The 14,028-nt window shown below is 41.3% G+C and overlaps 2 protein-coding genes across 4 annotated transcripts in view; one reads left to right on the forward strand and one right to left on the reverse strand.

Annotated features, from left to right (window-relative positions):
• LOC110260233 (uncharacterized) overlaps positions 1 to 14,028 on the forward strand; it is a 748,649-nt gene that overhangs the window by 526,721 nt on the left and 207,900 nt on the right. The window lies entirely within an intron of this gene.
• Positions 1 to 14,028, reverse strand: part of SLC30A8 (solute carrier family 30 member 8) — a 37,646-nt gene that overhangs the window by 5,019 nt on the left and 18,599 nt on the right. Inside the window, exons 3-6 of the mRNA NM_001367266.1 lie at positions 10,168 to 10,314; positions 8,632 to 8,785; positions 3,719 to 3,869; positions 2,000 to 2,105 (exon numbers count right to left, since the gene is read on the reverse strand). Of these exons, the coding sequence (NP_001354195.1) occupies positions 2,000 to 2,105; positions 3,719 to 3,869; positions 8,632 to 8,785; positions 10,168 to 10,314 (558 nt within the window). The remainder of the gene's footprint in view (positions 1 to 1,999; positions 2,106 to 3,718; positions 3,870 to 8,631; positions 8,786 to 10,167; positions 10,315 to 14,028) is intronic.

Below are 14,028 nucleotides of genomic sequence, written 5' to 3' on the forward strand. Positions count from 1 at the left end.
TAGGCTTTTTCTTATCACTTTATACCTTTCCATATATATTTTTTAAATTTTACCAACTACAAGTATTATTTTATGCTAACCTAATTTGAAAACCTGGTTTAAAAATTAAGCATCTTCCAGATAGATGCTACCTGCCAGTTTCAATAATTACCTACACTTTTCCTTAAACAAGAAACGATAATCACTAGAGAAGAACTGAACTGAGAGAGAGAAAAAAAGTGGAATATAATCATCTCGAATTGTACTCCTGTTTGTCTTTCCTCTGCCCTGAAGTCAATAAGTTCTATAAAGGCAGAAACAGTTGCAGCTTAGCACTCAGGAAAGGAAAGAGATGCATCTGTGACTCGACAAATCAAATAGGGTCACCTTCTGAGCAAGGATGTTCACTTGTTACTTGGTGACATTTGAGTCCCTTTTCTCTTTCACTGTGGTCAATACGAACATCCACCAACAGTTATAGTTCCCACTGAGAACAAAACCCTTATGTGTATATGCAGCAGTGGATGCTAAGCTAGGGAAGGGTGAGCTGTTGTGAAGGCAACTACATGCTGATACTTTATCTGCCTTCTATCAAAATATGCTGGACAAAAAGGAGAAGTTCAGCCAATGTCTGGATATTTTTGGTTCATCTGAATGTTTGATGTGATGCAAACCTCTAGTTGTGACTAAATTCTCTTTATTGGAGTATAGTTGTCTTAATATTGTGTTAGCTTCAGGTGTACAAAAAAGTAAATCAGTTATACATATCCTTATATCCATTCTTTTTCAGATTCTTTTCCCATATAGGCCACCAGAAAGTACTGAATAGAGTTCCCTGTGCTACACAGTAGGTCCTTGTTACTAATCGATTTTGTCTATAGCAGTGTGTACATATGCCAATCTCAAACTCCCAATCTATCCCTACCCTCAACGTTTCCCCTTTGGTAACTGTAAGTTTCATTTTGAAATCTTCGAGTCTGTTTCTGTTTTGTGAATAAGTTATTTTGTATCATTTTCATTATTTTCTACCTAATAGTAATCTCATATGATATTTGTCTTTGACTTACTTCACTTAGTATGATAATGTCTAGGTCCATCTATGTTGTTGCAAAAGGTATTATTTTTGTCCTTTTTTATGGATGAGTAATATTCCATTGCATATATGTACCACTTCTTTAATCCTCTGTTGATGGACATTTAGGTTACTTCCATGTCTAGGCTACTGTGAATAGCGCTGCAAGGAACATTGGGGGTGCATGCATCTTTTCAAATTACGGTTTTCCCTGGATGTATACCCAGGAGTGGGATTGCTGGATCATAGGGTAGTTCTGTTTTTAGTTTTTTAAGGAACCTCCATACCATTCTCCTTGGTGGTTGAATTTTCCAAGGGACGTTCGCAGCACCCTCATGAAAGAATCCTTTCAGTGGGATGAAAAAACTAGTCCAGTGGTTCTCAAAACATGGTCACTGGTCCTTCAGCATCAACATCTTGTTAAAAATTCAAAATTGGGGGCCCCATCCCAGGTCTACCGTCTCAGGGACTGTCAGGTGGGCTCAGCAATCTGTGTTTTAATAGGCCCTCCCAGTGAATCTGATGCCATGAATGTCTGAGAACTGCCGGCCTAGTCTAACAAGCATTTTAGGCAAGTCTTTCATAATAGTTACAATGCTGCCTGAGGGGTAGATTTATGCAATTCTTCTTAGGTCTTTTCCATTTCTTTAAAGATAAATGTGTATTTTTGCTCTATCTCCCTCACTTTCTCTAGTGTTTGAATGTATCTTTTTAATATTATGCCATACCATTTAACAGTTGCTGGAGAAAAAAAGAAAACACTGGGGCCAATTCTTTTTGTTAATTCCCACATGAATAAAAATCACAATATTCATTTTCACAAAAACTCCTTAGAAGTTTATACTTTCCCTACGATGCAAACTCACAGTGAGCATGCCTTGAGGCCCTTTTGTGATTAGAGGGAAGAGAAAGCAATGATGCTGGAAGTAATAATAAAAGCACTCCTACCTTCCATGAGTAAGATGGAGAAGTCCTTTAAGAGGGTGATGGTGCTGGCCAAAACCAGGACAGAAAAGACAAATGTGCAGATTGGGTCGGCCATTTTATAGTCTGGCTAGAAAACATAAGGATTTCAGTTCTTTGAATTCAGGTCTCCTGTGCAGAAAGTCTGATCGATAAAATAAGTCAACCTCCGTGCTTCCTTCCCTCCCTATCCATTCACTTTGCTGACACTTCACACCCAACTCAGAGGCAAGACTTCCTGAATACTTCATCCTTCTTCTAAGCTTTAAACTCTCCGTGACTGCAGGAAAAGAGACCATAGGACGTGCTCTCCCCATAATTTAAGAAGTAAAGGGAAAGATATCCTTGAGTGTTCTCTCACAGAGTCTGATTTACCCTCTCTCAAACTAATAGAAGCATAGAGTATGTGATGATACTATGCACATAGCTGCACAACATTCAATGACATTTCAGTCTTAATTATGATGCAAAGAAAGGGCATCATCTGCTCAGAGGTTTCATGTGACCCAAGTACAGCTGGAGCTTGGTCTCAGCAAACTGGCTTAGTTTATTTCTTTCACTCTTAAGTATGACATATACTGGAGGCAGGCATCTTTGATGTAATCCAAAGAGTATGCACTGAGCCTTCATTCCTGCACTGTCTCACCACTGGAGCCCTTAGCCCCAGGGTGAAACACCTGCTATTCTGCCTTTGATGAAGTTTTGTGCCACAGAAAACCCCATGCCTTATTACTTCTAAGAAACTTGGCAAGAATAACAACCTTGGTAAGAGTACTCTCAAACACCACTAACCTGTACAATTTTAAACTATTTTGCCTTAAGCTTTAAGCCTTTGGTGAGGATTTGTGCAGACATGTCTTTATCATTATTACTTACATGTTTTCATTTTTAGTAAAAAAAAAAAATAGTAGTGATAATAGAGTTCCTGCTAACTGGACAATCAGGATGTGAACAGTCAGAGCTAAATGCCCTTCTCCTCCATCACTACCCTACCTCCACCCTCACCTACCTCTGGTTCTTGAATTCTCACCTCAAGTAGAGGTCTGTAGTAAATATCTCTTTAGGGTCAGAGGCGCCCCAGGATCTGTTCTAAGTTTCCATGAACACCCTGACTTTTGGGAAAGAAGTCACCTCTCTTCCATTGTGGGACAGTCAATCAGGTGCTCTACCCTCCCCAGCCGAGCAGCAGACACAAGACCCAACCTCAGTCAGCAAGGCTCCCTTTCTCAGAAATATGAATCTTTAGCAGAGTGACAAGAATAGGAAAAAAAATTTGAGTCACGTTCTTTTCAGCATGTTCCCTGGGACAGAATTTGGATAGTTTCTAAAATCTCAATGTAAAAATTGCCCTTTTTCTACCTTGATTTCTGCAGAGGAGCTCAGCCAATAAATCTATGGTTGCTTAAGTAAGCTAGATGGAAATCTTAGCCTAAGTTATCCACAGTTCCATTGCTGCCCTTCTTAACCCCATGACAAAAAGAACTACTTTCTTGAAAGACTGGGTAGCTCTACAGTTAAATATACAGCATTTAGGAACTTGGGAAGTCTAAGATTTCAGCCTTTGAAAATTTGTTTAAATGTTATAAAGTAGTTCATGAGGCAAACAGGCTGTCTGCCTTCATTTAAGTCATTATTGGAGGGTCAGCTTCTGTACTTCCTAATCTACAAAATCACTAGGACAGTAAGTAAACACAAATATCTCACCTTAAAGTAGATAATAAGTGCACTGGTTAACACACTGATGCTCTGAAATAGATCTCCAAGGGCATGTACAAAAGCAGCTCTGACACTGGCATTAGCTTGCACTTCCTTGTGATTGTGTCCAGGACATCTCTGGTGCAAAATCACACTTAATCTGGAAGAGAAAACAATGCTCTGGGCACACATGAGATTAAACTTTAAAAACTATGCAGCATAATGGAGTTGACGACAGCACGCATCATCCAAAATAGTAGAGTTGAAACATTAATGCTCTATAATGGACTACTTTGGACTAATTTTGAGCACAATGGTATAATAGAATTTAAAATTTTTCACACAAGGAATGGAGATTCACACATTTTCCATGTAATTAATACTACTCTATTTCACATTAAACCACATCACCTCTTCGGTAAATAGCAAGTATTTGACAATGAGGAGGGAAATACCATTTATTGAGGATCTGCTGAATGAGTGGCACTAAGCTAGGCTTAAAGCTGAGCTCTGGTGGGTGCTTAATTAAATATACTCGTTTCCAATGCAAAAAGCAGCAGAAATCAATAAAACAAAATAAGTAGTGAATATCAAGGTTGCATTTTTTAATCTTTTATTTTAATTTTGTACATTTCCATGAGAATTTGAAATCTGAATAATTTCCTAATGGCCAATGATGAGAGTACTGTACTTATGTATATGTAGCTATTTATCAAGAGGTTGAAAAATGTGACTGTGTTATCATGTATATAAATGTTAAATGTGTATATAACATATTGCAAAATTTAACATCTCCAATCCAAGTCAAAGAGATGAATAGTAGGCCCTACGTATTATACATCTGATTCTATTTATCTACAACTTTAGGAGCTTATGTTTTGACTAGAAACGCTTTTTGTACATTTCAGAACAAAGATTTTAAAGAATCATTTTTTAGCACCCTGTATCCTAGTCGTTTGCAGGTAATGTGTCTGATAAATCTCAGGTCAGGACCACAAGGTAGAGTGACTGCTCTCCATTAAGTTTTGATCATTACATAATTGACAGTTTTTAGATGGTCAGTGTTTGGGCAGAAATTCACCCTCAATTGGGAATTACCATTTAAAGTCCTTCAGACCTCATAATACGCCTGGCTTAAAAGACTTTTTTCCTAGGTCTGCCATGTATGCTCATCACATTGTCATTCCTTCTTTTACTCACTTTCTATAAAAACAAACAAACAAACAAACAAAAAACACCTTACTTAGGCATTCCTATATGCCAGGCACTGTTAAATGCTTAGGGCATAAAGGTGAAAACAGATGTAGTCCCTCTCCATTGTAGCTTTAAGTATGATGGAGATGGCAGAGGTTTTAAAAGGACACACATAAGCGGAAAAATTCTAATTATGCTAAGTCTATTAAGAACTGGTGCTGCGGACTGTACAACAGGGAAGTCTGATTTCATTAGACAGGCAGAGCAATTGAGTTGGATTTGAAAGGTAATGATAGAATTCAATGGGCAAGGAGAGGAGGGAATGTTTCAGGCAGAGAAAACTTAGCCTTAGGGCTTTGTCAATAATCTGCATCCCAGAATCCCTTATTCACTTCTACTAGAACTCTTTGCTCTGATCTTAGGTTCCCAAGGAACAGATTTATTCCCAAATTATGGTCCTGATATCTCTGTAGTCAGACAATATAGCATCCAGCAGCCCATGAAACCCAAAATCCCAGTTCTGGGAGAAAACATTTTAGTCACTCAGGATCCGTATCCATAAATAACTACCTCCTCGAATGGGAAAGTCAGCACATTTCCACTCCCTGGTCTTCATATTCCCTCGTAAATATGAAAAGCACCTGCAATATTTGGGTTGAAGTTTGAAAGCAGTTGCCATAAAAAAGAACATTTGGATGGTATCTATTTAGAAAGTCACAATCATCAGTGTTTATGGGGTAGTTAACTGGGTGCATCCTTCAGCTTCATGCAGCAGTGACACAACCTGTGAGACATATGACTTTTGAGAAATTCTTAATATTTTTATTGTTCCTGCTGTCCTGGGGACATACTGTTCTTCTTATGCAAAGACGATGTTATTGATCCCCCGTCAGCAGGACATGTGCTCTGGCTGATTTTTCTTCTGGTGGGGATAGATGTGCACTGATCTTCCCATGTTTTTTCTCCCAATGCCGACGTGAAACACATTTTCAGGGTAACTGGGTAGAAATAGGGATCTAGCCTGTGACAGCAGAACAAATACCACTTCTGTCATTGTTTAGCTCAGAGATGTGGAGCAGGGGGTCACAAACTAAGAGGGAAGGAACTGGGGCAGGTACAAGGTAAGGACATGAGAGGGACTGGAGGACCTTATTCAAAGTGCACGTGCTTGTAGGAAACAGACAAGTGATGTAGAGCAAAATGCTTGCCATGCTGGGCTTCCGAGTGATTTTATTACCCTCCTTTATACTTTTTGTACTTCTCAAATTTTCTATAATAAGCATGTGGTATTTTCTAATCAGAAAAAAACAATGTTATAAAATATGATAAAAGTATGGCTTCTACTTTGGACATGATCTTTTTGTTGTTGCTTGGACATGGTCTAAACTATTAGACTGACACCCTAAAACTGTCTATCCTTCCTGGGTAATCAAATAGCCACAGGTTTCATAACACCTTCCTTCCTTCCCTACTTCCTTCTTTCCTTCTTCCTTCTTTCTTTCACAAAAAAATTGCACATGCTCAGACTGTCCTCAAATTCCAGAAATTCCTTTGTGCACTTTCTTAAAAAAAAAAAAAATACGACTGTTTAAAATGCCATTTGTCTGTCAGTCTTCTTCACTTGCATATGTAAAACCTACCTTCACTGCAAGCATCACATTGCATTTACAAGACAGACAGATGGCATAAGGATGGTGTTTGTCCCCTATTGGTGCTGTAAAAAATGATCGCAAAGCCTTTGTAGCTTAGCACAACATAAAATTATGATCTTATAGTCCTGGAGGACAGACGTCTAAGGTGAGTGTGCAGGACTGCATTCCTTCTGGTGGGTCTAGGGGAGAAATCATTTTCTTACCTTTTCCAGCTTCTAGAGGTCACCTACATTCTTTGGTGCCAGGCCTATTCCGCCACCTTCAAAGCCAGAAATGCAGCATCTTCTCTCCCCTCTGACCTCACACGTCCCTCTTAAGGGAAGCACTTTCATGGTTACATCGGGCTTATCTGGATAATCCAAGATAATCTCCCTTTCTCAAGATTCATCCTTAATTTAGTCACATTTGCAAAGATCCTCTTACCATGTAATCTGACATCTTCAGAAGTTCTAAGGATTAGAATGTAGAAATCTTTGAGGGGCCATTTTTCTGTATATGATAGATAGATAGATGATAGGTAGGTAGGTAGATAGATAGATAGATAGATAGATAGATAGATAGATAGATAGATAGATAGATAGAGTTTTAAGTAAGGTTGCCCAAAATCACAATATCAAATGGGAAAGGGCAAATCAACCAAAAAGGATCAAAGTCCTGGCCTCAAATCCCCATTGTCATAAGCAATCAAGTAATTCATTTGAAAAGACCAGACCGATGGGCAGTGATCACACATCCAGCAGCACATGATCCCATGTCCTGTGAGAGTGATTCACAACTGCCTGAGTAAGAAAATGAACCAACAGATGGAAACTAAAGAGAGAGTTTAGCTAACACGCTCAAGAGAGAATTTTCATGCAGTCATAATAATGTAAAGATAAGACAGACGGCTTTAAAGAGAAATAAATTCCCTGTTATTCTATTAAAATATGTGAGACTGATGACCATTTTATGGGAGCATTGCAAAAGATAATAAAAAGTAGGAAGGGAACTGAAGTAAATAAAATTTAAGATCCCTTCCAATCCAGGTCTCTGAGAATCCATAATGTATTCATGCAACAAAACCAGAATAGAACTAAGGCACATCCCGCATGGAACTGTCAGTTTGCATGAGAGAGTAGAATGGCCAGAAGCTCAATTCTGGGTCTGGAGGGTCTGGATTCAAATCCTGCTCTGTAGTATCTCATTGGCAATTTATTTAACCTCACTGAGCTTCGGTTTCCTAATCTGTAAATATGGGTGTTGTGAACACTGAGCTTGATAATGTAGATCAAAAGATTTTGGCATAGTCTCTGGCACATAGGAAGCACTCACAATGGTAGCTCTCAGAAACTAATACACACACACACACACATATATATATATGTATATTTTGCTTTTTAGGGCCCCACCCATGGCATATGGAGGTTCCTAGGCTAGGGGTCAAATCAGAGCTGTAGCTGCTGGCCTATGCTAAAGCCACAGCAACGTCAGACCCAAGCCACATCTGCAGCCGACCACAGCTCATGGCAATGCCAGATCCTTAAACCACTGAGTAAGGCCAGAGATCAAACCTGTGTCCTCATGGGTCCTAGTCAGACTCATTTCCACTGAGCCATGATGGGAACTACAGAAACTGATATTAAAACACACTAGGGAGTTTCCGCTGTGGCTCAGCAGGTTAAGAACTCGACACAGTATCCATGAGGATGCAGGTTTGAGCCTTCGCCTCTCTCAGTGGATTAAGGATCTGGCATTGCCGCAAGCTGTGGAGTAGGTCACAGATGTGGCTTGGATCTGGCACTGCTATGACTGTGGTGTAGGCTGGCAACTGCAGCTCTGATTTGACCCTTATCCTGGGAGCTTCCATTTGTCATAGGTGTGGTCATAAAAAGAAGAAGAAAAAAAAAAAAAAAAAAAAAGACACACTTAAACTGGCACAGTCAGCCTTATTTTCCTTCTTTGAGCCATTCGAACACTCTGTCGGGTCTCTACCATCCTCACAAGTGGAAGAACAAAAAACAAACAACAGCAATAACAAAGCCCCTCCACAAATCTGTGTCTGGATGAGCTTCCTGGGCAGCGTGCAGGGTGACTTACATCACGTTGGCTGCCACTGCGCAGCTTGAAACGATAATCATCACGGTGGCTTGGATCTGGTAATCTGGGTACAGCAGGCGTTCACAAGCCAGGTATACCAACACACCAGTCACCACCCAGATGCAAAGGATGGACAGTAAAGCACCAAGGATCTCTAGGGATTCAAGCACACAGACACCCATAAACAGAGAATTTGTGAATCACCTTAACCTCCCCAAGAGTCATAAGACATTAACACTCTCCCTAAAAGAAGCTTCACATTAGTTCCCTCCGTGACTCACAAAGCAAAAGTGTGGATGGATTTTAGCACTAAGATGAGACACTTTAATGTTACATTCATAAAACGCTGGTGTCTGAGTTCATTATGCTCCATATTACTAAGTAATTTTCAGCAAATTTTTAAAGCATATTAATTGCTGCCTGCCCTTGCTGTTTTCCTGCGGGATTTTAATTTAAACAGGTGCTAAAATGATGGAAACTTATTAGGAGATGAAATAATGAGACACAAAGAGTAAAATGTGTTTAGAAACTCTTAATTTGGCCATAAAACATTTACAACTTGCCAGCACTAGTACCTCCTGTGGAGTAAAAATAGTAAAATGGGAAGGCTTCAGAGGCTTAATGAAAATGAGTTTCAATTGCCAACCCAACATATTATAAACACAGAGCAAAGGGTATACCAATACTCTAACTGCACTTTATGAGCAAGAGTAAGGAAACGAAATATCGGAATGGAGACATTTAAATGAATATTTAAGGATAAGGTAGTGTTCCGTTTCCACTGAGTTAAGTATGTTTGCTCACCTAGAAATTCCTTATATCTCGCTTGATCTTTCACTCAACCTTGTAGATAAGTTCTAAAAGCCTACAAGGGTCCAAAAACATTCTATGAGTCAGTGGCCAGGCACATTCCATAACTTCAATCGTCCCCTTTTAAAGCAGAGTCATGGAACATATTATCACTCCATGAAAGAACCAGGCCTAAGAAAAGAGAAGTAAGCTTTCATTTCCTCCTCCTCCTCTTCCTTCTTTTCTTGTTGTTGATGGTTGATGGAGCAAGATATCCAGCTGAGCCATTCACTGAATGGCTAGGTGTTGTGTGAGCAGGAGAGTCCATATTCCATTCCTAACCCTTCATGAGAAGTTCTTCAATCGCTCCAACTCTCCTGGGCTCTCTGTGCTTTGCTTTGCAAAATGGAAGAAGCTTTACCCACCCTCTCTCCCGGACACAGAGCAATTTAATGAATAATATGATGGCTGTTTCCACACTGAGATTCTTGGGCTGGGGTGATAGCTAAAGTGATATATGTGTTCCTTGTGGCCCATTGGAGTAGAGGTAACACCATTAATCTGGCTGTTAGCTGAATTAGCATTGAGAACATACATTCCCACAAACACATCTATTTTACTCTGTGCACCAGAGATGTCCCTCTAAGGGGTTTTCATCAAGGTTGTGCTGTGTCCCTTGCGTTTTTGCCCCTGGGTTGATTCTGCAGCCCTACTCTGTGTCAAAGTTCAATTGATGCTGCTCTGTACCTGCTCGGTGCCATCCAAATGTCAGCCTCTTGGAGGGGGGTTTTGATGACAACCACAAGGAGAAGAGACTGAGCAGGAAACTGGTCAGGTCAATGAAGAGGTGGGCAGCATCTGTGATGACAGCAAGACTCCCAGCAATATGCCCACCTAGGGGATGCAAAAGAGTACATGGGGTTAGTGCCCTGGAGTGATGCATCCTGACGAGAGGTGGTGAAGGTGCTGCAGACTCACAGAACTGAAGAAGACAAAGGGTCTTAAGGTTGATTTAATTCCACCTTTTCTTTTTTCCCCAGTTTGACAAATCAAGAAACTTGAGATCCAGAGAGTGGGTAGGATTTGAACATGTAGAAATGAATTGCACAAGAGAGGCCATTCCTGGGAGAGCTAAGGTACAGGAAGTTAGAATGTGTGGGGAAACATCTGAAGAACATCCCAGTTCGGCCAGGGCATCAAGATTCCAAAAGGGAAATACAAAAAAGCTGAGGCCGGAGAGGAGCAGGCCAGACTGAAAGACTCTCCAGACTGAGGACCTGCATTTTTGTCTGGTCCACTGAGGTGGGGTTGTTCACTTGGAATTTAACCATCTGCTTGACCACTTCCTTCTGCTCCACTAACTTGTATTTTTCACCTGGGTTGGGAGATGGCTGTTATGAATAGCAGGGAGGAGTAAGAAGAAAGGGCAGGCACCTTGCAGTGAGCTTCTTGAATATGGCAACAGTCCAGTAAAGCTGAGGAAGAGACCCCAAGCCATAGGACACCTGCCTTGTTCTTCTCTCCCTTTAGTGTGCCCCTGTGCTTACATCTAGTTCTCCTTTGAGAAAAGACCTCCAACCTCCAAAATAGAAGTCAAAGGACAAGGTTGTCTTTTCCTTCCCTATCAGGGCTTGTTGTCTGAGTGCAATAACCTTTATTGCTCTTCTTACACCTTCCCAGCAAAGAGCTCTTGCTGACTGATTAGCCCTCCCAGAAGCTGTTTCTTGCCCTGTGTACTACAAAGCAACAGAGACTGTCAGTCACCAGGCCCTCCATCATCAGACTCACCTTGTCTCAACTAATGATTTTTAAAAATTACATATAAGGTTCATAATTGCAATAATACCCACAGATCGCTGGCTCTCGCTGTAGTTAATGACTGGTTTGTCAAAGTGTAATGGGCTGGAGCGAAGTCGTCTTCAAGCTTGTTACTGAGCTGTCAGAGCAAACACCGGAATGATTCATTAACCAAAAAGCAACATTTTGCTAACAAATCAGCTGTCCTTCCAATTATCCTCTAATGTTGCTCTGTCTGCCAAACTTGGGCCTGATAATAAAGCTGTGTTAATAATGTATTATTTCTTGCCCGGGGAATGACTCCACACAGATAAGCAGCGTGCTGCAACCTTAGCAATGAGTGATGCTGATGATGATTCTGGATGCGGGGCTGAAATTGTAGCTTAAGTCAAGGGAATGAAATCTTATAGAGGTTCTTCCACAGGCCCAGCTGAGTCAGGAGGTAACTGGGAAAGAAAAAGGGCTTGCTTTGGAAGAAGCATATTTCTACGGAAACCCAGGAGCCAAGAACCGTTTTGCAGCCATCCAAGCTACTTAGAAGAATAATGCAGAACACTGGGCAATCATGTGGAATCTCATAGAGCAAATTGTTTATAAGCGGTAGTTTGTGACTGAACTTGCATTTGCTTCAGAAAGCGTGGGGTATTATTGACAATTAATTCAATCATCCAGCCAGGATGTATTGAGCCCTTCCTGGGCCTGGGCCAGGGATAGGGTTTACAAAGATAAACAAAGGTGAACAAAATGCAATCTCTCTCTTCAAGGACCTCATTGTCTAACACTCATTGTACTGAAAACACATGAGATGGGAGAAGGGATCAGAAAGCCACTCTCACTGGGAACCCTGCAGAACTTTCCACAGGATGCAAGGAGAAGAATTAGTCAGAAAAGAAGGGTTTTTCAGGAAGAGATAAGAGCAGGAAAAAAACGCAGAAATGAGAGACCATGGCAGCTGTGTGGAAAAGCAGGAAGAGTGGCATATTGGAGGAATAATGGGAAATGGGACTGGAAGGGTGGCCTGGGCACCCTTGTGTCGGGTATCATGTGTTGTGCGAAAGGATTTTGATGTTATCCTGTAGGATAAAGGGATCTTTTTATGATTTTGAGACAAGGTTGTGACATGCTCAGATCTGTATTTAAGAGCGAGATCTTTGCCAGCCCTAGGGAGGATAAAGGGGGGAGAAACTGGAGGTCAAGAAACAGCAGGAATAGCCAACCGAAACTGCCATAAAGGCGTGGGGTAGGGAGGCAGTAACAGCCGTATTCCTGGGTTATGTGGCAAAGTGGAGGAAGCAGTGCCCTGAGAACAAGCAAGGAGAGGCACTAAGGACTGAGTCCCAGATACAGACTCTTCTCAGGGGCCATGGGGGAAAATGACAGTAGGAAAGCAGGGCAACCACTGGGCCTGGGTCTCATTCAACCCAGCTTTAAAGGGTTGGTGTTAAGTACACGTGACATTTTCTGTGGAAAACAGAGATATGCTGACGGGATTGAGAGGAGTAAATGTTCATCTGACAGCAATGGTCCCCTATGTCTCATTCCCGGATAACACCAGTGTCTGCTATGAATTCATATTGTAAAGATTCTCTACTTGTCTTATGAATAGCATTATTATACTCTATACCATGTTATGTCAAAAACTTGTACGGTCGGAGTTCCCATTGTGGCTCAGCAGTAATGAACCCGTCTATTATCCACGAGGAAGTTGGTTTGATCCCCGGCCTTGCTCAGTGGGTTAAGGATCCAGTGATGCCATGAGCTGTGGTATAGGTCGCAGATGCAGCTCAGATCTGACATTGCTAGTGGCTGAGGTGGAGGCCGGCAGCTGCAGCTCTAGTTTGACTCTTAGCCTGGGAATTTCCATATGCCACAGGTGTGGCCCTAAAAAGGAAAAAACAAAACTTGTGGAGTCACTGTTTAACAAGTGTTTAAGGAGTTCCCGTCATGGCACAGCAGATACGAATCTGACTAGGAACCACGAGGTTGAGGGTTCAATCCCTGGCCTCGCTCAGTGGGTTAAGGATCCAGCGTTGCCATGAGCTGTGGTGTAGATCACAGATGTGGCTTGGATCTGGCATTGCTGTGGCTGTGGCGTAGGCCGGCAGCTGTAGCTCCAATTAGACCCCTAGCCTGGGAACTTCCATTTGCTGCAAGTGCAGCCTTAAAAAAGCAAGAAAAAAAAAAAAATCAAGTATTTAAAACACGTCAGTTTGCACAGACTTGTTTTGACATCTCTTAAATGTTCAATGCCTGGAACCTCAAAAATTGTAAGTGGCTTAAGCCCCTGAGATATCCTGGCTCTAGTCTGAAATAAGTGCCCTTATCAGTATGGCTTGTGGTTGTCATCTCCCCGCTATAGCTTCTTCTAAGAGAGAATCTTTTTTTTTTTTTTTTTTTTTTTTTTTTTGCTTCGAGATACTTACCATCTTGCCCAGCCTGCTCCCTGCTCTGTATTCCTATCCAGCAAACTCGTGCTCCCTCCATCCTTGCTTAACTCTAAATAGTCTTGCTTCCAGATGTCTTTCCCTGACCACTCTCATTTTCTTCCAGAAATGGCCACATTTGAGCTTATTTTTGTGAGTTCTTGGTGTCCATGTGTCTGTCTTCTTAAATAGGGGTGCCCATTTACATATGCAATGTAACACCTCTTTATGGCCTTTCTACAACTAGAAATTTTCACAAGCAACCAGAAAGTGTCCCACTTGCAGTAGGTTAAAAGCCCCATTAACTGTGGACCCAGTGATGCTTAGAGCCTTCCTGAATGCCGAATGCCTTCTTCCTACCTGCTCTACGCCCTGTGGCCAGTTTTTG

The sequence above is a fragment of the Sus scrofa genome, chromosome 4 (assembly GCF_054392235.1).
Source record: "Sus scrofa isolate SSC_HxYL_T2T_F1_AM1 chromosome 4, Sscrofa_HxYL_maternal_Yorkshire_Landrace_v2.0, whole genome shotgun sequence".
Classification (NCBI taxonomy): Eukaryota; Metazoa; Chordata; class Mammalia; order Artiodactyla; family Suidae; genus Sus; species Sus scrofa.